Consider the following 27,840-nt stretch of genomic DNA (forward strand, 5'->3'; position numbering starts at 1 on the left):
TTGTACAGGATAAAATTGGCTGAAGTACATAGGCTAGCCCGTTCAATTTGGATGAACTTCACGGGGCAGATTGTGCTCTACTCATTTCACAGAATGGTTACAGCCATTTGACTTGTTAGCACAGACTCTGCGGCAGCAGGTTACCTATTGATGCCTTTTCCCCATAGCCCTGCACATTCTTAATTTTCAAATAATACAATATCCTTGCTTGATCCTGCCTCCTCGGGCAGTTTCCAACCACTCACTGCATGGAAAGGTTTTTCCTCCTGTTTAGCCTTTTTTTAAAAATGAATTAAAACTTTGCTCAAATCACAAGTGTCATCTGCAAAGGACATGCAGGAAAATTCGGCATTTAATGAGATTCTTCAAACAAAATGTGTAGAAAGACGAGGTTATTGAAAGGTTGGTTAGTGCAGAATGGTGCTGCAAGGAAAATGGGTTGATGATTGGAAATATAAACTATTAGTGCCCGATATGAATTTTGTGCTCATCAAGGTGAAAGATGATTTCCTATTGAGAGTCTGTCAACATCAAGCACTCCTATATAATATATAAACTCGATGTGATGTGAAGTGAAACTTCCTACTTTATGCTTCCACCCCAACTTCAGAAGGATGTTTAAATGCCAGTGAATACTTTTCCTGTTTTTCACACCAGCTATTTTGTGACCTTTCTGAAGAGATTGCTGCTGAAATAGGGACAGTTTTGTGCTGTAGCCCCATGCTCAGTAGCATATTTGCTGTTCAAATGTATCAGTGGTCAGGAAGGAAAACCTTTTAATGTTTTTTTTTCAGAATTGAAACCTAACTATCCTGTGCTAGTTTTCAATTGGGTGTTTCCAGTTCAGGCGTGTATTGTGGTCTCTGACAGAACATGATTACCAGTAAAAACTCCTTTATTTAACTAAAATTAAAGAGCATTTCTATGCATTATTCTGAATATAGTCTAATTGTATGCCAGGTATTAATCTCTTCTGTGTGACTTTCAGCTTGGCGTTTGCAATGCTACATTTCTTTATCTCTCTGTTACTCAATTTTTCCTTCTCGCACTGCTTCACTGGGACCAGACTGCAATTTTGTAATGAATTCCAAAGTAAATGTTAAACACCAATAATATTGTCTGGAAATCCAATGAGCTATCACAATTAACAGCGGCACAGTGGCCTAGTGGTTAGCTCTCTCATCTCACGGCACTGAGGACCCAGGTTCGATCCCAGCCCCGGGTCACTGTCCATGTGGAGTTTGCACATTCTCACCGTGTTTGCCTGGGTATCGCCCCCACAACCCAAAGATGTGCAGGCTGGGTGGATTCTCCACCCTAAATTGTCCCTTAATTGGAAAACAAATAATTGGGTACTCTCAACTTAACAAAATTCACAGAACTATTTTGACTTCCTTTGTGCTAAATGTGGCTTTCTTGTGCTGAATATTGTTGGCAAATACATCTTTAAATAATTCCTTCAGACAGTGAACACGTCAGCATAAAAATAGCTGTGAAGTTCGTTATTAAAAGTGCTAATTGTTTCCTGTAAAAACAATGTGCCTGTTTCAAGTAAAGCAATAGTCTGGTCCCATGGGGTGAAGCTGCTGTCCATATAGCTACTGTCTGCTTTCTGCTGGGTCTGATAAACTCCTGTCCCTTTCCAGGCTGGATTGATGTCACCTGGGATGCTGGTGGCTCTAACTCTTACCGTATGGGCGCAGAAGGAAAATTTGACCTCAAGCTTGCACCAGGGTACGACCCTGATTCAGCGCCATCACCCAAACCTGTTTCATCCACTGTTTCAGGCACAGCGCAGGCATGGAGCAGCTTAGTGAAAAACAACTGCCCAGACAAGATGGCGGCTACTGCACCGGGCTCCTCCAGTCGAAAAGGAAGCAGCAGTTCTGTGTGTAGTGTGGCTAGTAGCAGCGATATAAGCTTGAGTTCATCTAAAATGGATCGCAGATCTGAAAGCGTGTTGGAACAGACAACTACTTCTGGTACAGACAGTCATGAACCTATTGTTGTCCTTTCTGCTGCTGATATTTTGCCCCAAGGAGGTGCAGGATCAACTTCTAGTGCCAGTACCAGCACCTTGACTGCCGACATGGCAAGTGAAAATGTGGATAGGAAGTCTGGTCCTGACGCCTCAATGCGTAATTCTGGAGAATCTGGTGCAATATCAATGGGTATTGTTAGTGTGAGCTCCCCTGATGTGAGTTCAGTGGCTGAATCGTCAAACAAGGAAGCAACATCGCAACGCCCACTTAGTTCTTCAGCAAGTAACAGACTTTCAGTAAGCTCACTGTTGGCTGCTGGGGCACCAATGAGCTCAAGTGCCAGTGTACCCAATCTATCTTCAAGGGAAGCCTCCAGCCTTATGGAATCCTTTGTACGGCGAGTTGCTAATATAGCACGCACCAATGCTACCAATAACATGAATTTAAGCCGCAGTAGCAGTGATAACAACACTAATACTCTAGGACGGAATGTAATGAGTACTGCAAGTAAGTGATTCAACTAAATGACAATTCAAATATTTTGTACTTTTAAAAAATCTTTTAATTTTGATCCGCAAAGTCATGAAAATGTTCTCCTTCCAAATTTCTGTTGCCACCTGGTCACCTGAATCCTCATTTTGGGAACTACTGCACTTACTATTTGGGCCTACAGGCCCTTTATTTCTTGAATTTGATTTCTCCAACCCATCCTCCTATAATTTTCCTCCTCGGATCTACTGTTTTTTCATTTAAAGTACCCAATTCTTTTTTTCCCCCCTCCAATTTAGCGTGGCCAATCCACTGCACATCTTTGGGTTGTGGGGGTGAGAAACAGGCCGACACTGGGAGAGTGCAAACTCCACATGGGCAGGCATCGGACCTGGCTGGGGCCTGGGCGGCGTGAAGCAGCGGTACTAACCACTGTGCCATCGTGCCGTCCCCTTCCTCGGGTCTACTGTTGATAAAATATTTCTATAGTGACTATTGTGTTTGGACAATTATGGCAAGATATATGATGCTGAGCAATTAAAGCACATTTTGCCGTCAAGCACCGTCATGCAGTTCTAATACTAGCATTTCCTTTAAATTCATCACAATGTTTAGCAACAATATAAAGGATACTTGATTTGTTTGACCAATTAAAATAATAAGTAGAACTAAATTCTGGATCAAAGCATTGTTTTTGTTCGGTATGTTTTCCTTGTTCTTTATAACAACCGTGAATTGTTATAAGGCAGAGAATTTTATCTCTTTACTTTGATCCTCTTGTTTGAAAATCAAGGGTTCAAGCACAAAAAACAATTTATCCGTTTTTAACAATTGTTGGTGAAAAATAAACCAAAATATCACAGTAAGAATTTTTTGCTTCCTTTGAAGAACGTGGGAATAATTTAACATTTTGTTTCCTGAAACTTGTAGCCTCTCCTCTCATGGGTGCCCAGAGTTTCCCAAACCTCACAACGACTGGTACCACATCAACTGTCACCATGTCAACTTCCAGCGTCACGAGTAGCAACAATGTAGCCACAGCAACCACTGGTTTGTCAGTCGGTCAGTCACTCAGTAACACTCTGACAACCAGCCTGACATCCACTTCCAGTGAGAGTGACACCGGTCAAGAAGCAGAATTTTCTTTGTATGGTAGGTTATTATCAAGGAATGTGCGGTTCAGCTCACTTAGCGAGACAGCTGGTTCGTGATGCAGAGCAAGGCTAGCAGTGCGGGTTCAATTCCCATAGCGGCTGAGGTTATTCATGAAGGCCTGCCTTCTCAACCTTGCCCCTCACCTGAGGTGTGGTGATCCTCAGGTTAAATCACCACCAGTCAACTCTCCCTTCAGAGGAAAGCAGCCTATGGTCACCTGGTAATATGACCACTTTACCTTACTAAGTAGATCAACTAAGATTGACGGGAATTAAGTCAGCACGGTGGCGCAGTGGTTAACACTGCTGCCTCATTGCGCCGAGGTCCCAGGTTTGATCCCGGCTCTGGGTCACTGTTCGTGTAGAGCTTGCACATTCTTCCTGTGCTTGCGTGGGTTTCATCCCCACGACCCAGAGATGTGCAGGGTAGGTTGGTTGGCCACACTAAATTGCCCCTTAATTGAAAAACATGAATTGGATACTCTAAATTTATTTTTAAAATATTGACAAGACTTGTTATAAATATTTATGGTTGGCAAAAGTTGTTAAATTATTCAGCAGCAAGTTTTGAAAATGTTTTGCATCGAATTATGTTGCAGATTAACTTAATTTACTTTTTCTATTTAACATAAGATTAATTTTGAATTGGCTCTGAATTGAATCTTTTATTCCAACTGATTATCCTTTTTTTATATTTTGCAGATTTTCTAGACAGCTGTCGTGCTAGTACTTTACTGGCAGAACTTGAAGATGATGAAGATTTGCCTGAACCAGATGAGGAAGATGATGAAAATGAGGATGACAATCAAGAAGATCAGGAGTATGAAGAAGTTATGGTATGCTAATTTCCTGAAGTTTTAAATGAGCTTTTTTTATAGAAAAGTCATAGAATAACAGTGCGGAAGGAGGCCATTTGGCCCATCGGGTCTGCACCTGTCCTTCGAAAGATCACCCTGCTTAGAACATAAATACAGCACAGAACAGGCCTTGCGGCCCACGATGTTGTGCCGAACCTTTGTCCTAGATTAATCATAGATTATCATAGAATTTACAGTGCAGTAGGCCATTCGGCCCATCGAGTCTGCACCGGCTCTTGGAAAGAGCACCCTACCCAAGGTCAACACCCTCCACCCTATCCCCATAACCCAGTTACCCCACCCAACCCGAAGGGCAATTTTGGACACTAAGGGCAATTTATCATGGCCAATCCACCTAACCTGCACATCTTTGGACTGTGCCAGGAAACCGGAGCACCCGGAGGAAACCCACGCACACCCCACCTAACCTTTTGGATACTAAGGGGCATTTTAACATGGCCAGTCCACCTAACCTGCACATCTTTGGACTGTGCCAGGAAACCGGAGCAACCGGAGGAAACCCACGTAGACACTGGGAGAAAGTGCAAACTCCACACAGATAGGCACCCGAGGCCGGAATTGAACCGGGGTGCCTGGAGCTGTGAGGCAGGAGTGCTAGCCACTGTGCCACCCCATTTAAACAATACTATTGAGATGATATTCCTCTTATAAACAGCAGCAGTATGCTGTTGCAGAAGTCACAATGCAGGCATTACTGGGTCTGATATTCTGTTAAGTTTATAGTTTTATAAAACTTGTAAATAGATAAAATTGGCTTGATTGAACCTTGGAACACAGGAAGAAGAGGAATATGAAACAAAAGGAGGGCGTCGTAGAACATGGGATGACGATTTTGTTCTAAAGCGGCAGTTCTCTGCTTTAGTACCTGCTTTTGATCCACGACCTGGTCGTACAAATGTGCAGCAGACAACTGATTTAGAAATCCCTCCTCCAGGTACTTTGTTTATTGAACAAACGAGAACAAAATGGTGAATTTTAAAGATCCTTCTTCTTTTTGTGAAATGATGCATCCTCTCACCCCTAAATTAAGCACACTGGTTGACTTGTCTCTATTTCCTCTCTTTTATCGCTTGTGTTATGCCATTCCATTTGCTTTCCTAGTTATATTAACTGAAGTCTTGCTGTAATAGCAATTGACCTAATTTTGGCTGCATAGTAATATAGTCTCAAAGCAGTCTTTTGGCTATCTCATTTTTGTAACAGTTATATTTAAAAATAGTATGGGTTTTATTCTTTGAAATATGTTTTTTATAGGAACACCTCGATCAGAACTGCTGGAGGAAGTAGAGTGTGCCCCTTCTCCACGATTAGCACTGACTCTTAAGGTAGCAGGTTTGGGAACATCTCGTGAAGTGGAGTTGCCCCTCTCAAACTACAGAGCTACCATTTTCTGTTATGTGCAGAAACTGTTGCAGCTTTCTTGTAATGGAAATATAAAATCTGATAAGTTTAGGCGCATATGGGAACCAACATACACGTAAGTGAACATAGCAGGAAATTGTGTGTGTTTTGGATTTGTTGATTAAAAATATTTCTAGAGTGCATTACTTGTTTATCAAAAATTCTCAATTTACATTCCGAAGTCCTTGGCTGCCATTTGATTAGGTCAAGTCATGAAACTTGCCTGAATGCCTTGTTGTTTAACTTTGACATGTTAACCACCGCCCCATGACATTCAATGGCATTTACCATCACTGAATCCCCACAATTAACATCTTGCAGGGTTACCATTGATCAGAAACTGAACTAGCCATATTAATACTGTGGCTACCAGGGCAGGTCAAAGGCTAGGGATCCTACGGTGAGTAAATCACCACCTGACCCCCCACCCAAAGTCTGTCCATCAACTACAAGGCACAAGTTAGGAGTGTAATGGAATACTCACCACTGTCTTGGATGAGTGCAGCTCCAACAACACTCAAGAAGCTCCACACCATCCAGGACAAAGCAGCCCACTTGATTGCTCCCCCTTCCTCAAATATTCAAACCCTCCACCACCGAACAGTGGCAGCCCTGTGTACCAACTACAGGATGCACTGCAGTAACTCACCAGTGTTCCTTAGACAGCACCTTCCAAACCCACAAACCCCCCCCCCCAGCACCTGCTGACATTTTTATTTTCCACGAGAAAATCGACTAACGGCTGCCACCTCTGGGTGAACCCGACCATTGACCCTCTTAAGGTGAACTTTATTTTGTCAAGACTGAGAAACCCAGCCATGTCACTAACCCAGGTCTCTACACTCGGGGGCTTAGAGTCCCTCCACATTAACAAGATCCGTCTCCAGGCTACCAGGGAGGCAAAGGCCAAGACGTCGGCCTCTTTCGCCTCCTGAACCCCCAGCTCTTCCAACACTCCAAAGATCGCTACCTCTGGATTTGGCACCACCTGTGTTTTGAGTGCCGTGGACATTGCCTTAGCAAAACTCTCTGCCAAAACCCTCTAACCTTCAGGCATGCCCAAAACATGTGGACATGATTTCCTGGGCTTTGCGCGCACCTCGCACACCTATCTTCTGCAATGAAAAATGTGCTCATCCTAGCCGCTGTCATGTGTGCCCGGTGGACGACCTTAAATTATATCAGACTGAGCCTGGCACATGATGAGGCGGTATTAACCCTGCTTAGGGCATCCGCCCATAGACAAGCCCCTATCTCTTCCCCTCGCTCGTCCTTCCACTTGCCCATAGGCTCCTCCACTGGAGTTTCCTCTGCCTCCGAATGCTCCTGATAAATATCTGAAACCTTCCCCTCACCCACCTACGTATTAGAGACTAATCTGTATCCCTCTGTGGTGGCAGCAGCGGAAAGGCCGGCACCTGTTTCCTCAGGGCGTCTCACACCTGCAAATACCCAAACCCATTCCCTGCTGACATTTCAAATTTATCCTCCAAGGCTTTCAAGCTGGGGAAGCTCCCGTCTATAAATAGATCCCCCATCCTTCTAATCCCTGCCCTTTGCCAACTCCGGAACCCACCATCTAGCCTATCTGGTACAAACCGATGATTATTATAAATTGGGGTGCAAACCGATGCTCCCTCCACTCTCTTATACCTCCTCCACTGCCCCCAGATTCTCAAAGCCGCCACCACCACCGGACTTGTGGCGTATCGGAATGGAAGAGGTGCCATTATCAGTGCTCCCAAATTGGTGTCTTTGAATGAAGCCGCCTCCATCCGCTCCCATGTCGGCCCCTCCTCCACTCCACTTCCTGATCATGGCTATATTAGCTGCCCGGTAGTAATTGCAGAAGTTCGGCAGCACCAACCCATCCTCCGCCGACTGCGCTCCAGCAACATTTTCTTCATTCGTCGGTGTTTTACCCACCCACACAAATCCCGAAATAACCTTATTCACCTGCTTGATGAAGGCCTTTGGGATGAAAATGGGGAGGCACTGAAAGACAAACAGAAATCTGGGGAGGACTGTCATTTTCACGGTCTGTACCCTCCCTGCCAGTGATGGCGGGAGCATATCCCATCTCTTAAAATTTCCTTCCATTTATTCTACCAACCGGGATAGGTTTGACTTGATCAGTGCCTCCCATTCCCGGGCCATCTGGATTCCCAGATGTCCAAAGCTCTTCCCTACCATTCTAAGCGGCAGCTCTCTCAGTCTCCTCTCCTGTCCTCTTGCCTGGATCCGTTCCTTCTTGGCCCACCGCAGAACATGTTCCTTGTCAGGAAACGGTGAAAGAGTACCATCATGGCCCTCGGCGGCTTCTTCGCGAGGGCTCTCTATTGTGCGCTCTATCCACTTCCAGGGGCCAAGGGAACGCCTCAGCCCCCATCAACTTCTCCAACATGTCCGTCGCATTGGCCCTCTCATCCGATCCCTTGCAGCTTTCAGGGAGGCCGACAATTCTATGTTTTTGGCCTCCCGGACCTGTTCTCCAGGTCCTCCAGCTTCTCCTGCATTCTTTTCTGGTGGTCGTTCATCATCTCCACCTTGGCCTCCAGCATGGTTATGTATTCCTCGTGCTCAGACGCCTTTTTCTCCACCTCCTGGATCGCTCGTCCGTGGATTTCTTGATTCTGCACCACCTGATCAATCGAAGCCTTAATCGGGTCCAGCGTATCCTTCAGCTTGGCGAAGCAATCTTCAAAAAAACTTCACCAGTTGCTCCGTCGACCACTGTGCCGTCTCCCACGGCCCTTACTCTCCGCCATGCTTTCCCGCGTTGCCAGCTCTGTTCACGCCTTCCTTATAGGACTTTGTCTTCTCACACAGCCACTTCTGGCCCAATTCTCCATATACTGGAGGGGGATTTCTCCTCACTGTCTCACTCGTCACCGATTTATCCCATAAAATCCGGGAAAACACGGGGGAAGAAGGTCCAAAAGTCCGTCACAGGCGGGAGCTATCAAATGTGCGACCTACTCCTCCATGGCCACCACCGGAAGTCATCTTTGCCATTTATAATACTAGAAAAGTTAATATGCTAGAATTGCACATGGTGGGTCCAATACTCTGATTTCAGGCAAGGGTTACTGTGCTACATTTGCAGTGGATATATGGAGCAAGGGAGTGTTCACACTGAATTAGTCACATTGTAGTCTACAATTTAATTTAATAGAGAATATACCCAAAACTCAATCAAACCAAGTGATCTGTTATTGACTAATATTGTTGGCCATGACTGTTTGAAAAGGCATTTGGTAACCTTCACGTGCAAATTTCATTTAAAGAGGATTTCAATAATTGTAAGGCAATCTTGAAAATGAACAAGTTAAATTTCTGTCGCACAATGAATATTTAAATAATACAACATTTCACTTGTACTTTTTGTGTCAGTGAAATGGATTAATATGGTTTCCACAAATAGCATGAGCCTGAAATGCACTTAATTAGATTTCTTTACTTTCTCAATTAGAGACATATGTTCAATGTTATATTTTGCTGGAATCTATTTTAAGTGTTGAAAATGCCTTGGGCTCGGGGAGCTTCAGCTCAGTTTAATTGAGCTGGAGGCCAAGCTACAGGCACTGTGATGCATCAACGGGCAGTATTACCTGGATACTTAGTTCCAGAAGGCAGTCACATCCCTTCGGATCGGGTCATCTAATTTGATCAAGGACAGCAGCCTGTTAACGCAAGTGAGGCAGATAAGGGAACCGAGAACAAAAACAGAAAATACTGGACAATCGCAGCAGGTCTGACAGCTTTGACAAAGAGTCATCCGGACTCTAAATGTTACTTCTCTTCTCTCCCCACGGATGCTGTCAGACCTGCTGCGATTGTCCAGTATTTTCTGTTTTGGTTCAGATTCCAGCATCCGCAGTAATTTGCTTTAATATATGGGGTAGAAGTGGTGGAGCCTCAATCCTTGGAATTGTCCAACTGGTTTGTGGTCCTTGTGGCTTGTACTGATGAGAACAGAGATTTCCACAGGTTAACAATCCTCAGGGAAACTTTCTCCTCACTGATGAGAACAGAGGCTGCAGGGTGGATGAGCAAACTGCCTATGGCATTGTAATACAGGAAGCCAATCAAGTGGGGGGAGTAAATTGGAATGTTGTGGTGGTAGGAAACAGTACAATCAAGGGATATATATACTCCATTCTCTGCAGCCGAGAGTGAGAGTCCAGAACGCTGTGATGCCAGGCAGCTGCAGTATGTCCATTTTGGCAGGAAGAATAGAAAATCGGTACACTATTTAAATGGAGAGAGATAACAAAACTTGGTGGTACAGAGAAATCTGACTGTCTTAGTACATGAATCACAGAAGGTTGGTGTGGAGGTAAAGCAAGTAATTAGGAAGGCAAATGGAATATTGGTGTTTATTGCAGTTAAACAGGGCCTTGGTGAGAACTAGAGTACTGTGCAGTTTTGATCTCATTATTTGAAAAGGGATATAATTGTGCGAGAAGCAGTTCAGAGACGGTTCACTTCACTCATTCCAGGGATAAAGGCTTATCTTACTAAGAAAGGTTGGACAGGCTCCTTGGAGTTTAGAAGAATTAGAGATAATATTGAAAAATAAAAGATCCTATGGGGAGGATGTTTCCATCGTGGGGGAGACTAGAACTGGGGGACACAGTTTAAGAACAAGAGGTTTTCTTTTTAAAATGGAGGCAAGGAGAACGTTTCCCTGAGGATTGTTAATCTGTGGAAATCTCTTCCACGGAGAGCAGTGGACGCTGGGTCATTGCATTTATTTAAAGCTAAACTACATAGATTTTTGATTGACAAGAGAGTCAAAGGTTAAGAGGTGCAGATAGGAAGGTGGAGTTGAGACCACATCAGTCTTATTGAATGCAGGCTTGAAGGGCCAAATGGCCTACTCCAAATCCCATAGAACATAGAACGATACAGCGCAGTACAGGCCCTTCGGCCCTAAATGTTGCACCGACATGGAAAAAACACTAAAGGCCATCTAACCTACACTATGCCCTTATCATCCATATGCTTATCATATTTAATGTTCCTCTGCAGGATGTAAATTCTATGAAAGCCAAAAGGATCCCATTCATTGTTTTTTAAATGAGCTAAGCTTAAGGTGTTGGGTGAACTATAATCTGCTTCTGGTTATTTGCTCTCTTATCCTTGGAGCTTTTGAAACTGATGGGGTGCCAGAATGGAGATGTTTTCTACTCATCAGCACTCGATTTCTCTGCTATACGCACTAAACGATGCAGACTAAAAGTTAATAACTGCAACCTGAATAACTGATGAGTGTTTCTGATTTCTTCCAGGATTATGTACAGAGAGATGAAAGATTCTGATAAAGAAAAGGGGGAAAATGAAAAGATGGTAAATAATGTTTCTCTTCCTGCTGCACTATTATCAGTTTTTTGCTGCTAAGAATAACAGACTAAACTATTACTGTGATAAAATTGAAGTACTAATATACTTCTGACAAATAGACTTTGTAAATCTAAAGCATGAGTAATATAAAAGTTTAAATGTTTTAATGCATGTACAACCCGTAAGACTTTACAATCAGGAAAGACCAACCTTTGGTTCTTCCTGTTGTAGGGCTGCTGGTCTGTAGAGCATGTGGAACAATACCTTGGCACTGATGAATTACCAAAGAATGACTTGATAACCTACCTGCAGAAGAATGCAGATTCAGCTTTCCTGCGGCACTGGAAATTAACCGGCACTAATAAAAGTATTAGGAAAAACAGAAATTGTTCTCAGCTCATAGCTGCATACAAGGTATATTACCGTGCAAAATATTTTTTCTGGATAATATACATTTGCACCCGTAAAAGCAATGCTTATGTTGTAGTGTTTTGAAATGAGCTTAATTTAAGGTTGTAGCTTTAATTCATTTATGTTCTATAAAAATATTTATGCTCCTATACAAGTTCAAATTTGTGCTAATTATGATTTGCAAGTGGCTTTGACTAGAAGTGCATGTCGGTGAATATTTTTACAAGGACTTTAAATGAGTTATTAAGTTTTCTTTTTTTAAACAAAACTTTCTGCAGGAATTTTGTGACCATGGATCAAAATCATCTGGACTAAGCCATGGATCCATTTCATCTTTGCACAGTTGTGAAATTCTTAGTGGAACACGAGAGCAGCCACAAGCGAAGGCTGGGAGTGGACAGAATGCCTGCGGTGTGGAAGATGTCTTGCAATTACTTCGTATTCTTTATATTATTGCTAGTGATCCATACTCCACATGGAAAGGCCACGAAGGTTAGGCTGAAGCTTTCTCATGGAAAAAGATGCATAGAATATATGAATTGAGATATTCTATATAATAATTGTTCTTTGAGTTCACTGGTGGTTTTCTTTTGACAGAAAGTGATGGTCAGCTTGAGTTCAACGTTTCACCTGAAGAGTTCACAAGCAAAAAAGTCACCACAAAAATCTTACAGCAAATTGAGGTAATTGCTTAAATTTAATCAAGTACAAATACTGCATACGTTTTCTTGCAGTTCGATTCACGATGTATTGTATTGCTGAGTGAATAGTGCAATTATTAATAGCTCTGCAATCTTGATGAAGATATTTGATTGTTGTATCAGCTAATTGTAATGCAATTCTATGTTTTGAATTTTTGGACTTTGACTCACTTTTTGATGTGCTATATATTTTTATGGTTTCTTTAATGTGTTTATCACAGGAACCTTTGGCTTTGGCTAGTAGTGCGTTACCAGACTGGTGTGAGCAGCTGACCAGCAAATGTCCATTCTTGATCCCTTTTGAAACTAGACAATTGTACTTCACCTGTACGGCATTTGGAGCATCAAGGTAAAAGATGGACTAAAGTGTTATTTTTTAGCATTCCTATTTCTTTCCATTATAAAGCATCTTAGTACTGGTACAATTTGTGACAATGACCGTGTGTTTGCTTTATCTTTCACCTAAAGTTTAGAAATGTTCAGCCAAAAACTTGGCACAGCAAAACAAACATTAGCTTATAACTGAACTCATTGTTTTTTATTTTTGCTGAGGATGAGCATTTATAACTTCAGTCCATACTTTCTTGCTGTGTGTTTAAAATTAACGTGTTTTTCACATCACTGTTCACTACTACATTTTAGAGCAATAGTTTGGCTACAGAATAGACGCGAGGCCACCATGGAACGTACCCGAACAACCACAGCGGTGAGGCGCGACGACCCAGGAGAATTTAGAGTTGGAAGATTAAAACATGAACGGGTCAAGGTTCCTCGTGGTGATACATTAATGGAGTGGGCAGAGAATGTCATGCAAATTCATGCTGATAGGAAATCTGTTCTGGAGGTAAATAGTAAAAAAAAAACTTCTAAACCTCTGGTACATGATTGTATGTTTGGACAAGAGAATTAAAAAGAACAGTTTTGTATTCCTCTTGGAATTCTCAAAGGAGAGCAAATTGAATCATTCCATTTTGTTACAAACCGCTTACGGCAGTGAGTAGCCAAACCATAAAGGCTATGCGATTGCCAGGGATTATTAATGGTCTTCTCCTGAATTTGCTGGTTTCAACCAGAGTTGTTGCAATTGACAATCACCTTTTGAGGGGTTAAGATATCAAGGTCCTGCACTGTTAATTGTCTATTTTCCCAATAAGAAGCCTTACAACACCAGGTTAAAGTCCAACAGGTTTGTTTCAAACACGAGCTTTCGGAGCGCAGCTCCTTCCTCAGGTGAGGAAGGAGCTGCGCTCCGAAAGCTCGTGTTTGAAACAAACCTGTTGGACTTTAACCTGGTGTTGGAAGACTTCTTACTGTGCTCACCCTAGTCCAACGCCGGCATCTCCACATCATATTTTCCCAATGTTATCTATGAAGGAGGGTATTATATAATTTGCTGGTAACGGTATTCACTACATGGGATTCTTGTCCTTAGCACGTTCACCAACTCTCTTGACCCTTGCTCCTCCGTCCCGCTCACTGACCCTGCCACTCCCTCGCTTGCTTACACCCGCTCGCCACCTCCCTCTGAGCTGTCGCTCACACCAAGGGTTCCAGAGAGGAAACCGGCAAGCAGGAGGTATGTGATTGAGTTGGTAAGTTATTAAACACAGTAATTGTACATTTGCACCATGTACAGTTACTAATGCATTTGTATTTCATCATCTTTTTGGGCTTTATATACCAATAAAACTCTTGAAGAAATAAATCCCAGTAAATCTATTTTTTAAATTCTACTTGTGGCCTAATTAAAATTTTCAATTATCCTAATTAGCCTTCACTCTGTTTCTAACAACTGCTTTAAGGAGACCAACAGAATGCACGGGTTGACTTCATGCATCTTTACAATAAGCGATTATTAATTATCTTGAGCATTGGCTAAAAGAGAGCTTCACTGCTCTTTGTTATTTGCAGAGATTATATATAATTTTTCTTCAAGTATTTTGGTATCAATCTGTGACCGACGTATGTTTGCAGGTTGAATTTTTAGGTGAAGAAGGAACTGGTCTTGGCCCAACTTTAGAGTTCTATGCACTCGTAGCAGCAGAATTTCAAAAGAAAGAACTTGGGATTTGGCTGTGTGATGATGATTTTCCTGATGATGAATCCCGACAGGTATGTAATTTGGAATAGAAAACTTTATTTTTGATTTGTTATACAGAAATTACAATTGTTGTTTACTGATTAGACTGAATTTAGCAAGTTGCAACAGGATTTTATTCATAATTTGAAGAGCAATGTGATAAAAATTTATCGTGCACGTGTTATTTTTCTGATTTTAAACAGGTTGACTTGGGAGGTGGACTTAAGCCGCCAGGATATTATGTTCAACGATCGTGTGGACTTTTTTCAGCTGCTTTCCCTCAGGATAGTGAAGAAATGGACAGAATAACCAAACTTTTCCATTTCCTGGGAATATTCTTAGCCAAGTGTGTTCAGGACAGCAGACTGGTGGATATTCCAATTTCAAAACCTTTCTTTAAACTCATGTGTATGGGAGACATCAAAAGCAATATGAGTAAACTATTACATGAATATGGGACCCAGGTAGATGGTAACTTGCATTATACCGAAAGCCAGTCCGAGGCTTCAACAGAAGAAGGTCATGATTCAATATCCGTTGGAAGCTTCGATGAAGACTCAAAATCCGAGTTTATCCTTGATCCCCCTAAACCCAAACCCCCTGGTTGGTTCCACGGGATTTTGACTTGGGAGGATTTTGAGTTGGTGAATCCACACAGAGCTAGGTTCTTGAAGGAAATCAAGGAACTGGCAGTGAAGAGACGGCAAATATTAAGTAACCGAGCTCTTTCAGAAGATGAGAAAAACACACAACTCCAGGAGCTAACTTTAAAGAATCGATCAGGGTCAGGGCCACCACTCGGCATAGAGGATTTGGGGTATGAATTTTCTTTTTCTATTTGTGTTGCAGTGATTTGGTTATGTCTGTGTACATTATTTCTCCCATTTAACAGTTTTTGTCATCATCCAAAAGCTATATTGGTCACATATTGGGCTTCATAGACTATCTACGTTTAAAGATTGAGTCCTAGGGGCAGCACGGTGGCGCAGTGGTTAGTGCTACTGCCTCACGGGGCCGAGGTCCAAGGTTCAATCCCGGCTCTGGGTCATTGTCCTTGTGGAGTTTGCACATTCTCCCCGTGTTTGCGTGGGTTTCGCCCCCACAACCCAAAGATGTACAGGATAGGTGAATTGGCCACGTTAAGTTGCCCCTTAATTGGAAAAAATTAATTGGGTACTCTAAATTTTAAAAAAAAGTTTGAGTCCTATGCTGGAAAGTTTCAAATAACACCCGAGGTCTGAAAGTAATTCCTGTTGTGACTCCAAAAATCATTTTAGCCAGCCCAAATGAATGCAGGGTAAGGCAATGGATTCATTTCTGGATTGAACAGATTTTATGCATGATTGAAGACTAACCGAAGAACAGTCCACATTTTACCACAGTTACATTATCAATACGAGCTTGTGAAGTGTGAATAGTGCCGAGTGTTTTTCATTAACATTGACGAGGATAAGACTAGAGACTAACAAATGAGGGTTGGCCTGTCAAATTAAAAGAATAATGTAATTATTCAGAAAAGTATGTTTCCTGGGACAGTTGGCAAATGGTGTTACTAAAGAAATACTGATTTTCTAGCACTAGCTCTTGGGACAGAATTGTGTTCTTGGTTATCAGCACTTAAGGTTTTCAGAATTCTCTGGGTCCAAGATTTTAGAACAACTTCATTTTAAAGATATGCCTGTGAACTTCATTGGTGGCTGTGAACGTCAGACCTTCACAGAAGGATCCAGGAGGTACTTGAGGCTCAACAAATAATCCTGAATGCAAAGTTCAGCTTTGCATAAGCATCCAGAAACTTCTGTGTTTGTAATTTTCCTTAGTCTTCCAGATTGTTGAACTTCCTATTCTGGTCTGTGGATGGAGCATCACATTACACCCAATCTTAATTAACATTTGCTCGAGAGTACTGACTTCGGGCTGCTTTAGAGTGCTCAAGTGGGAGTTTGATGACTGAGGGAAATTAAGGGTTCATTTCAATCTGAAGTCTAGTCTTTTATTTAGTAAATTAAAATGCTGTTTGGGTTAAAAGAAAGTGCGTTTTAAATCAGTTTAAACAGAGTTTACACAGGCTCTGCTTGCAGCTGCAACTTGTTAATTAGATAACTGAATTAAGCCAGTTTTCAGAGGCTAGAGTCAGACAGTGTAAATCTGGGCCATCTTTTATTGCTGAATTTGTTTGTACGGGAGTGTTGACTTCAGGCTGCATTAGAGTGCTAAAGTGGGAGTTTTGTGACCTGAGGGAGTTCAGTGAGGTGGGAGCGAGGTGCTCCTTTCATTTCCTACATTTCCTCAAAGAGCACGAGGAGAGCCGAGAGTTTATAAAGAGTGCAGCTGACTGGTGAGTAAGTCCTGCTGGGTATTTTTCAAACTAGAATGAATTGTACGTCATTGTTTTGGCATGGGTAGGACCTTAGTTCATTTATTCCAGAATGGAGAGGAGCGAGCTGAGCAGTTCGGGAGCGAACCGGAGAACAGCACAGGAAGGTGGGAGGTTTAACCGAAGGGCAGAGCGGGAAGTTGGGAGGTTTAACTGGAGAACAGCACGGGAAGGTGGGAGGTTTAACCGGAGAACAGCACAGGAAGGTGGGAGGTTTAACCGAAGGGCAGAGCGGGAAGTTGGGAGGTTTAACTGGAGAACAGCACAGGAAGGTGGGAGGTTTAACCGAAGGGCAGAGCGGGAAGTTGGGAGGTTTAACTGGAGAACAGCACAGGAAGGTGGGAGGTTTAACCGAAGGGCAGAGCGGGAAGTTGGGAGGTTTAACTGGAGAACAGCACGGGAAGGTGGGAGGTTTAACCGGAGAACAGCACAGGAAGGTGGGAGGTTTAACCGAAGGGCAGAGCGGGAAGTTGGGAGGTTTAACTGGAGAACAGCACAGGAAGGTGGGAGGTTTAACCGAAGGGCAGAGCGGGAAGTTGGGAGGTTTAACTGGAGAACAGCACGGGAAGGTGGGAGGTTTAACCGGAGAACAGCACAGGAAGGTGGGAGGTTTAACTGGAGAACAGCACAGGAAGGTGGGAGGTTTAACCGGAGAACAGCACAGGAAGGTGGGAGGTTTAACCGGAGAACAGTACGGGAAGGTGGGAGGTTTAACTGGAGAACAGCATGGGAAGGTAGGAGGTTTAACCGGAGAACAGTACAGGAAGGTGGGAGGTTTAACTGGAGAACAGCATGGGAAGGTGGGAGGTTTAACCGGAGAACAGCACAGGAAGGTGGGAGGTTTAACCGGAGAACAGCATGGGAAAGTAGGAGGTTTAACCGGAGAACAGTACAGGAAGGTGGGAGGTTTAACCGGAGAACAGCACAGGAAGGTGGGAGGTTTAACCGAAGAACAGCATGGGAAGGTAGGAGGTTTAACTGGAGAACAGCACGGGAAGGTAGGAGGTTTAACTGGAGAACAGCACGGGAAGGTGGGAGGTTTAACCGGAGAACAGCACGGGAAGGTGGGAGGTTTAACTGGAGAACAGCACAGGAAGGTGGGAGGTTTAACCGGAGAACAGCACGGGAAGGTGGGAGGTTTAACTGGAGAACAGCATGGGAAGGTGGGAGGTTTAACTGGAGAACAGCACGGGAAGGTGGGAGGTTTAACCGGAGAACAGCACGGGAAGGTGGGAGGTTTAACCGGAGAACAGCACGGGAAGGTGGGAGGTTTAACCGGAGAACAGCACGGGAAGGTGGGAGGTTTAACTGGAGAACAGCATGGGAAGGTAGGAGGTTTAACCGGAGAACAGCACGGGAAGGTGGGAGGTTTAACCGGAGAACAGCACAGGAAGGTGGGAGGTTTAACCGGAGAACAGCACGGGAAGGTGGGAGGTTTAACCGGAGAACAGCATGGGAAGGTAGGAGGTTTAACCGGAGAACAGCATGGGAAGGTAGGAGGTTTAACTGGAGAACAGCACGGGAAGGTGGGAGGTTTAACTGGAGAACAGCACGGGAAGGTGGGAGGTTTAACCGGAGAACAGCACAGGAAGGTGGGAGGTTTAACTGGAGAACAGCACGGGAAGGTGGGAGGTTTAACCGGAGAACAGCACGGGAAGGTGGGAGGTTTAACCGGAGAACAGCATGGGAAGGGAAGAGGTTTAACCGGAGAACAGCACAGGAAGGTGGGAGGTTTAACTGGAGAACGGCACGGGAAGGGAAGAGGTTTAACTGGAGAACAGCATGGGAAGGTGGGAGGTTTAACCGGAGAACGGCACGGGAAGGGAAGAGGTTTAACTGGAGAACAGCACAGGAAGGTGGGAGGTTTAACTGGAGAACAGCACAGGAAGGTGGGAGGTTTAACCGGAGAACAGCACGGGAAGGTGGGAGGTTTAACCGGAGAACAGTACAGGAAGGTGGGAGGTTTAACCGGAGAACAGTACGGGAAGGTGGGAGGTTTAACCGGAGAACAGCACGGGAAGGTGGGAGGTTTAACCGGAGAGCAGCACGGGAAGATGGGAGGTTTAACCGGAGAACATCTCCCTAGCCGCTTCTCTCTTCCTTAGTTGTTGCGCGAGCATTCTGCTGGCCTTCTCTCCATGCTCATATGTCATGCTTTTTTGCCTTTCTAAGCTGCTCTACAGCCTTGCCTGTAGTCAGCACCCCGAACTTGGCCTGCAGCCTCTGTCGTTTCCTGAATACCTCTGGCCTCGGGGACTCCGCGTAACTCCTGTCCGTCCGTAAAATTTCCTGAACCAGTCGGTCCGTTTCTGCCCTGTCTGTCCTGTCCCTATGGGCCCGGATTGAGATCAGCTCCCCTCTCACCATTGCCTTCAGTGCCTCCCAGAGCACCGCTGCTGAGACTTCTCCGGTATCATTCACCTGCAGGTAATTCTGCATGCGTTTCCTGAGTCTCTCACACGCCGCCTCGTCCGCAAGCAATCCAACTTCCAACCTCCATTGTGGGCGCTGAAAGCTATCCTTACAAATCTGTATATCTACCCAGTGCGGCGCATGGTCCGATATGGTAATTGCCGAATATTCTGCCCCCACCATCCTGGCCAGCAAGTCCCTACTCATGACAAAGAAATCAATTCGGGAATACACCTTATGGACGTGGGATTAGTACGACAAATCCCTCGCCGATGGCCGGCTAAATCTCCACGGATCAGCTCCCCCCATTTGCTCCACGAACCCTCTCAGTCCCTTTGCCATCGCTGGCAACCTGCCCGTTTTGAAGACGACCGATCCAGGCTCGAGTCCAGGACCGTGTTAAAGTCCCCACCCATGATCAGTTTGCGTGAGTCCAAGTCGGGGATCTTCCCCAGCAACCTCCTGATAAAATCCACATTGTCCCAGTTAGGGGCATACACACTGACCAAGACTACTCTCACCCCTTCGAGCTTACCCCTAACCATAACAAATCTGCCCCCGTCCGCAACTGTACCCTCCGCCTCAAATTGAACCCTTTTATTAATCAGGATCACAACCCTCCTAGTCTTAGTGTCGAGCCCCGAATAAAAGACCTGACTAACCCAGCCCTTCCTCAACCTAACCTGGTCTGCCACTTTCAGGTGCATCTCCTGCAGCATGACTACGTCTGCCTTCAGAACCCGCAAATGTGCAAACACACGTGCCCTCTTCACTGGCCTGTTTAGCCCTCTTAACATTCCAGGTGATCAGCCTGGTTGGGGGCACTGCGTTTCCTCCCCCCCCCTCACCCCTTTGCTGATCAGCCAGCCCCCCAGCCATGTGTCGCGCTTCCTCTGGCCCACCTCCTGGCTGGCTCCACCCATGACCTCCTCACTGTTGCCATGTCCAGGGAACCACCAAAAAGAAGAAGCAAAACACATCACAACCAAAATACATCACCCTAAAAAGGTTGAAAAAAACAAAAAGAACGGACCAAAGAATGCAGACATCTCTCAAAGCGAGAGAAACAAAATAGACTTAGGTTCTACCATGAGTCCAAGAGCCCTTAGCTCAGAGCCAGCCCTTGCTTCTTAACAAAGTCCATCGCCTCCTCGGGTTCCTCGAAATAGTGGTGCTGGCTCTCATACGTAACCCACAGTCGCACCGGAAAAAGCAGCCCAAATTTCACTTGTTCTTGTACAAAATCTCCTTTGCCTGCCTGGCCACCTCAGTGCTCAGGTCTTGGGAAACACGCAGGGTGCTGTTGTCCCAGGTACAGCTTCGTATTCTCTTGGCCCATTGCAGAACCCGCTCCTTGTCCGGGAACCGGACCACCACCATCGATCGTGCGCGACCCCCTCGTCGCGGCTGCCTCACCTGCACATTCTGCCAGCGAGATCTGTTGTCCAGCTCCTCCAGCCTTTCCAGGAGCATTTTCTGCTGATCCCTTAGCCTCCGAATCTCCATGTCCGCCATCGTTTGAAAGTGGGCCTGCTCCTCCACCGTCTTCTCCAGCTTCTGGAGCTTCTCAACCTGATCATCCAGCCTTTTTTCCAATTGGTCCATCGACTTCTGGAGCGGCTCCAAATTATCGCACATCAGAGCTAAAAAGCCCTGGACGGCCTGTAGCAGCTGTTCCATTGTCGGCTGGGCTGTCGGCGCCTTGTTCTGGACATCGGCCATATTGGTCTCTCTCAGCCTCAAACAATGACCACTTCCTCTGCTGTTTACCGTCCCTCCTGCTTCTTGAGTCCATACAACTCTGTATTGGTTCAGTGCCTTTTCCAGTTTCCAGTTCCGCGCTCAAAAGCGCAAAAAAGTCAGGGGAAAATGTCCAAAATTCAACCGAAACGGGAGCCACCAAATGTGCAACCTATTCCCTCATAGTCGCCACCAGAAGTCCGACCTCTCATTTTTGTAATACAAATTTAGAGTACCCAATTATTTTTTTTCCAATTAAGGGACAATTTAGCGTTGCCAATCCACCTATCCTGCACATCTTTGGGATGTGGAGTGAAACCCACGCAGACACTGGGAGAAACGTGTAAGCACAACATGGACAGTGACCCGGGGCGGGATCCGAACCCGACACTGACCTCTCTTAAGAAGTCAGCATTGTAGAACACTATATCATAGAATCTCTCTATTCAACCCATCGAGTCTGCACTGAACCCTGGAAAGAGCACTACGAGAAAAAACTAGAACCCGAGAGTACACCCTCTGACTGAAGGGACGATTGTTTAAAACTGAGATGACAAGGGATTTCTTAGGCCAGAGGGTGGTGAATCTGTAGAACTCTTGCCTCAGAAGGCTGTTGAGGCCAAATCACTGAGTGTCTATAAGACAGAGGTAGATAGGTTCTTGATTAATAAGGGGATCAGGGGTTAGACATAGACATAGAACAGTACAGCACAGAACAGGCCCTTCAGCCCTCGATGTTGTGCCGAGCATTGTCCGAAACCAAGATCACGCTATCCCACTCCCTGTCATTCTGGTGTGCTCCATGTGCCTATCCAATAACCGCTTGAAAGTTCCTAAAAGTGTCCGACTCCACTATCACAGCAGGCAGTCCATTCCACACCCTAACCACTCTGAGTAAAGAACCTACCTCGGATATCCCTCCTATATCTCCCACCCTGAACCTTATAGTTATGCCCCCTTGTAACAGCTACATCCACCCGAGGAAATAGTCTCTGAACATCCACTCTATCTATCCCCCTCATCATCATCTTATAAACTTCTATTAAGTCGCCTCTCATCCTCGTTCGCTCCAAAGAGAAAAGCCCGAGCTCGCTCAACCTTTCCTCATAAGACCTATCCTGCAAACCAGGCAGCATCCTGGTAAATCTCCTTTGCACCCTTTCCATTGCTTCCACATCCTTCCTATAATGAGGTTACCAGAACTGCACACAATACTCCAAATGTGGTCTCACCAGGGTCATGTATAGTTGCAGCTTTCCAGGGTTCAGTGCACCGCTGGTAACTGGTCTCCAGTCTGAAAATTTTCCATCCACCACCACCCTCTGTCTTCTATGTGATAGCCAGTTACTTATCCAATTGGCCAAATTTCCCTCTATCCCACACCTCCTTACTTTATGGGGAGAAGGCAAGAGAATGGTGGTGAGGAACATATCAGCCATAATTGAATGGTGGAGCAGACTTGATGGGCTGAATGGCCTATTATACTCTGTCTTGTGGTCTAATATTTAAATCTGCTAATATCTGCCAGATTATTTGGCAACAAGAAGCAGCTCCTGTAATAAATAAAATATCTCCTGGCTTCATCTCAAAAGCTCATGATGATGAGCCTATTGGTACTCCTGTATCCTTGAATGACCTCAGCATTGTCCAAGAATCAAAAGTTCACTTCCTTTTTGATATATCATGCTGAAGGTTGACTGATTACTTAATGTGCAGTTTTTTTTTATATATATACTTCAGCCTCTCTTTTTCATATACTTCAACCTTGCATATTAAGCTTCCTATCTTTTCCATCAAGATCCTTGTTTGAGTTCATGCTCATTTTTTTTGTGTTGCACTTCCTTGCCGTAGTCCTTCTGTCAATCCTTCTGTTTAAAATAGTTTTTTTTTTTTTTTTTTTAATAAATTTAGAGTACCCAATTATTTTTTCCAATTAAGGGGCAATTTAATGTGGCCAATCCACCTAACCTGCACATCTTTGGGTTGTGGGGGCGAAACCCACGCAGACACGGGGAGAATGTGCAAACTCCTCACGGACAGTGACCCAGGGTCGGGATTCGAACCCAGGTCCTCAGCGCCGTAGGCAGCAATACTAACCACTGTGCCACCGTGCTGCCCCTGTTTAAAATAGTTGAGTATCAGATTGAATTTAGTTTTATGGACATGCACAGTGGTTAGCACTGCTGCCTCAGCGCCGGGTTCAATTTTGGCCTAAGGTGACTGTCTATGGAGTCTGAATGCTCTCCCCATGTCTGCGTGGGTTTCCTCCAGGTGCTCCAGTTTCCTCCCACAGTCCAAAGATGTGTAGGTTCAGTGGATTGGCCATGCTGAATCAGTGTCCAAAGTTTTAGTGGACTTGCGGGGTTAGGCTTGAGGCATGGGTCCAGGTGGGGTTCTCTTTCCAGGGGTTGGTGCACACCCGATGGGCCGAATGGCCTCCTGCACTGTAGCGGTTCAATGATCTAGTGCTCTACATGCTGATGACTTAAGAGAGGTTAGTGTATGAATGTACGTGTGTTCCCTATTTCTCTATTTATTAGCATGCTACGGTTAAATCCGATTTATTTGTGGAAGTTAAATGAGAACAATAATGAAGAATGCTTCACATGGATGGCAATCTAACATTTGTTTGGCTCCATCAGTTAAATGACCTTGGTATCAAAATCGATGATCAGTATTTTAAATGAATGTAATTCTGAAAGTATATTTCGTACATTTTATAAAACCACTTTATATTTTTTAATTGCATAGAAAATAGAAGCAGGAGGAGGCTATTCGACCTTCGATCCTGCTCCGCCATTCATTATGACCATGGCTGATCCAACTCCATAGCTAAATCCCGCTTTCCCCCCATATCCTTTGATATTGCCCTAAGTGCCATATCTAATTGCACTTTCTTTAAAACATGCAATCTTTTTGGTCTCAACTGCTTCCTGTGGGAACAAGTTCAACAAGCTCACCACCCTCTGAGTAATGATATTTCTCCTTATTTCTATCCTAAATGGTCTACTCCGTATCCTCAGACTATGACCTTGGTTCTGGATGCACCCACCGTCGGGAACATCCTTCTTGCATCTACCCTGTCTAGTCCGGTTAGTATTTTGGAGGTTTCTAATCAGATTCCTCCTCATTATTCTGAACTCCAACAAATACAGTCTTAACCGATTCAATCTCTCGTATGTCAGTCCTGCCATCCCAGGAATCAGTCTGGTAAACCTTTGCAGCACTCCTTAGTAGTAAACATTCGCTGCACTCCCTCTAGAGCAAGAACATCCTTCCTTAGATAAGGAGACCAAAAATGCACACAATACTCCAGGTGTGGCCTCACCAAGGCCCTGTATAATTGCAGCAACACATCCTGCTCCTGTACTCCAATCCTCTCGCAATGAAGGCCAGCATACCATTAGCCTTCTTTACCGCCTGCTGTACCTGCATACTTACCTTCAGTGACTGGTGTACGAGGACACCCAGGTCTCGTTGCACATTCCACTCCTAATTTATGGCCATTCAGATACTAGTCTGCCTTCTCATTTTTGCCACCAAATTAGAAAACCTTGCATTTCTCCGAATTATACTGCATCTGCCATTTATTTGCCCACTGATAACTTACTCAACTTTTCCAAATCACACTGAAGGATCTCTGCATCCTCCTCTGAGCTCCCCCTCCTGCCCAACTGGGTGTCATCTGCAAATTTGAAGATATTACAGTTTGTTCCCTCATCTAAATCATTAATTATATTGTGAATAGTTGGGGTCCCAGCACTGATCTCTGTGATACCCCACAATTTCTGTCTGCCAATCTGAAAAAAGACCCATTAATTCCTACTTTGTTTCCTGTCTGCCAACCAGTTTTTTTTATCCATCCCAATACACTACCCAGAATCCCATGCCCTTTAATTTTACACGCTAATTTCTTTTGCAGGATTCTGTCAAAAGCCTTCCAAAAGTCCAAATATACCGCATCCACTGGCTCCCCTTCGTCAACTCTGCTAGTTACATCCTCGAAGAATTCCAGTAGATTTGTCAAGCATAATTTCTCCTTCATAAATCCATACTGACTCTGTTTGATCCTGCCACTGCTTCTGAAGTGCTCTGCAATAAAATCTTTGATACTAGATTCTAGAATTTTTTCCGGTAGCACGGGCAGCATGGTAGCATTGTGGATAGCACAATCGCTTCACAGCTCCAGGTTCGATTCCGGCTTGGGTCACTGTCTGTGCGGAGTCTACACATCCTCCCTGTGTGTGCATAGGTTTCCTCCGGGTGCTCCGGTTTCCTCCCACAGTCCAAAGATGTGCAGGGTAGGTGGATTGGCCATGATAAATTGCCCTTTGTGTCCAAAATTGCCCTTAGTGTTGGGTGGGGTTACTGGGTTATGGGGATAGGGTGGAGGTGTTAACCTTGGGTAGGGTGCTCTTTCCAGGAGCCGGTGCAGACTCGATGGGCCGAATGGCCTCCTTCTGCACTGTAAATTCTATGTAAACTACATCAGACTTGCTGGTCTATAATTCACTATTTTCCCTACCTCACTTTTTAAATAGTGGAGTTACATTAGCTACCCTCCAATCTGCAGGAACAGTTCCAGAGTCTATCCAGTCCTTGGAGTGCTGTAGGTGTTCATTGATACATTAGTTTCTTTGCGCAGCTGCTTGCAATGGGAGCAAGAACTAGTTCATTCAGGCTTGGAGAGCCGAAGGAGATGGCTGTACTTTTCTTTGTTCTTTACTTGGTTTTGGGGTGTTGTTGAGGGTAGATGGACAATGCTTGTGGGAACTTGCGGTTATGTCTGTTGGGGTCATTGTCCTTTATGGTCTGTGGTAGCCCAGTTCTTTTTAATACTATTTTCACTTTTATAAAAAGTCAGTTCTCGGGAAAGTATTTTTTTCGTTGGCACATTGGGTGATGGTTCAGTCATACAGGAATGATGGATATTTGCAGATGCGCCAGGTCACTTATCTGGCTGAACCACAAGACGTGCACAAGGCTTGATGGAGAGTGAAATATGAGCAAATTCAAATGACGAAAGTTGAGTTATTTTGTGCAAAATACTAAATGCTTCCACTCAGTCATTTGGAACTGACTATTAAATATTGACCTATGTGCCACCTGGGGGAGACCGTGAGATGCAGGAATTTCTAGATGGGTTGGAGTACCTGAGGCTAGGGGAGGGGGACAGGGCAACATTAGAAGAAGCGATAGTGGAGCAGGAGATAAAGGATGTGATTGGGAGGATGCAGTCGGAGAAGGTGGCCGAGCTGGATGGGTTTCCGGTGGAATATTATGAAAAATTCAAGGATAAGCTGGCACCCCTGATGGTGGGGATGTTTGAAGAGGCGATAGGGAAGGGGGTGTTACCACAAACTTTGGGGCAGGCATCGATTTCACTGTTGCTAAAACAAAAATAAGGATCCGACGGAGTGTGGGTTATATAGGACCATATCACTTCTGAATGTGGACGCAAAAGTATTGGCGAAGGTACTGGCGGGTAGGCTGGAGGAGTGCCTCCCGAAGGTGATAGGTGAAGATCAGATGGGGTTCGTGAGAGGGAGGCAGCTTTTTTCGAACATTAGGAGGGTTTTGAATGTGGTTATGGCACCGGAGGAGGGGATGGAAACACAGGCGGTTGTGGCATTGGACGCCGAGAAGGCGTTTGACCGGGTAGAATGGGGATACTTGATGGCAGTTCTGGAGCGGTTTGGGATTAGACCAAGATTTGTGAACTGGGTAAAGCTATTATATAAGGAGCCAAAGGCGAGTGTCCGAACAAACAACATCAGCTCGAGATACTTTTCTCTCCACCGTGGGACTAGGCAGGGATGTCCTATGTCCCCCCCTGCTGTTTGCACTTGCGATTGAGCCATTGGCCATTGCATTAAGAAGTTCGGGAGCATGGAAAGGAATAGTGCGGGGGGGGAGATAGAGCATAGGATGTCCTTATATGCCGACGACCTGCTGCTGTATGTGTCAGAACCGAGTGTGTCGATAGGGGGAATATTGGAGCTGCTGCGAGTATTTAGATCTTTCTCGGGGTACAAGCTGAACCTGGACAAGAGTGAGTATTTTGTGGTGTCTCGGCCGGGGGTGGGGGCAGTGGTGGGGGGGGGCTGCCATTCCTTAGGGCAGGGACTCACTTTAGGTATCTGGGTTGCCCGGGAGTGGGGGAGGCTTCGCAAGTACAACATCTCTAGTATGGTGGGGAGAGTGAAAGCCGATCTGGCAAGGTGGGATGGTCTCCCTCTGTCACTGGCGGGTCGGGTGCAGGCGGTTAAAATGAATGTGTTGCCGCGATTTATTTTTATTTTTCAATGCCTACCGATTTTCCTGCCAAAGGCTTTTTTCGGGGAGACTGAGGGAAGGATTACCTCGTTCATATGGGGAGGGAAGGTGGCCACAGTGAGCAAGGTGCTGCTACAGAGGGGAAGGCAGGCAGGGGGTTTGGGTCTCCCGAACCTGATGTACTACTACTGGGTGGCGAATGTGGAGAAGATGTGGAGCTGGGTCAGAGGGGTTGATTCCCAGTGGGTCAGAATGGAGGTGAGTTTGTGCAGGGGGTCGGGACTGAAAGCACTAGCAACAGCGCCGCTCCCGATAGCTCCAGGGAAATACTCAGGGAGTCCGGTAATAATAGCTTCATTGAAAATCTGGAGGCAGTTTCGCCAACACTTCGGGTTGGGGGCAGGGGCAAGGGAAATGCCAATTCGGGGAAACCACAGATTTGAGCCAGGGAGGCAGGATGGAAGTTTTCGGAAATTGGAAGTGATGGGGATTACGACGCTAAAAGATTTGTTTCTTCGGGGTCGGTTTGCAGGATTGAGCGAGCTGGAAGCGAAGTATGGGCTGGAGCAGGGAGAAATGTTTAGATACATGCA

At 45.0% G+C, this 27,840-nt stretch overlaps 1 protein-coding gene across 5 annotated transcripts in view; it reads left to right on the forward strand.

Annotated features, from left to right (window-relative positions):
- Window positions 1-27,840, forward strand: part of hectd1 (HECT domain containing 1) — a 135,997-nt gene that overhangs the window by 101,406 nt on the left and 6,751 nt on the right. For 2 of the 5 annotated variants that reach the window (XM_038781387.1, XM_038781395.1), the window contains exons 25-37: window positions 1,647-2,489; window positions 3,402-3,623; window positions 4,328-4,461; window positions 5,281-5,437; window positions 5,758-5,980; window positions 11,199-11,256; window positions 11,482-11,664; window positions 11,940-12,153; window positions 12,259-12,344; window positions 12,584-12,711; window positions 13,005-13,206; window positions 14,337-14,474; window positions 14,646-15,259. In XM_038781387.1, coding sequence (XP_038637315.1) covers window positions 1,647-2,489; window positions 3,402-3,623; window positions 4,328-4,461; window positions 5,281-5,437; window positions 5,758-5,980; window positions 11,199-11,256; window positions 11,482-11,664; window positions 11,940-12,153; window positions 12,259-12,344; window positions 12,584-12,711; window positions 13,005-13,206; window positions 14,337-14,474; window positions 14,646-15,259 — 3,202 coding nt within the window. The remainder of the gene's footprint in view (window positions 1-1,646; window positions 2,490-3,401; window positions 3,624-4,327; window positions 4,462-5,280; window positions 5,438-5,757; window positions 5,981-11,198; window positions 11,257-11,481; window positions 11,665-11,939; window positions 12,154-12,258; window positions 12,345-12,583; window positions 12,712-13,004; window positions 13,207-14,336; window positions 14,475-14,645; window positions 15,260-27,840) is intronic. The other 3 variants (XM_038781402.1, XM_038781408.1, XM_038781417.1) reach the window with 2 other exon arrangements.

The sequence above is a fragment of the Scyliorhinus canicula genome, chromosome 2, assembly GCF_902713615.1.
Source record: "Scyliorhinus canicula chromosome 2, sScyCan1.1, whole genome shotgun sequence".
Taxonomy (NCBI): domain Eukaryota; kingdom Metazoa; phylum Chordata; class Chondrichthyes; order Carcharhiniformes; family Scyliorhinidae; genus Scyliorhinus; species Scyliorhinus canicula.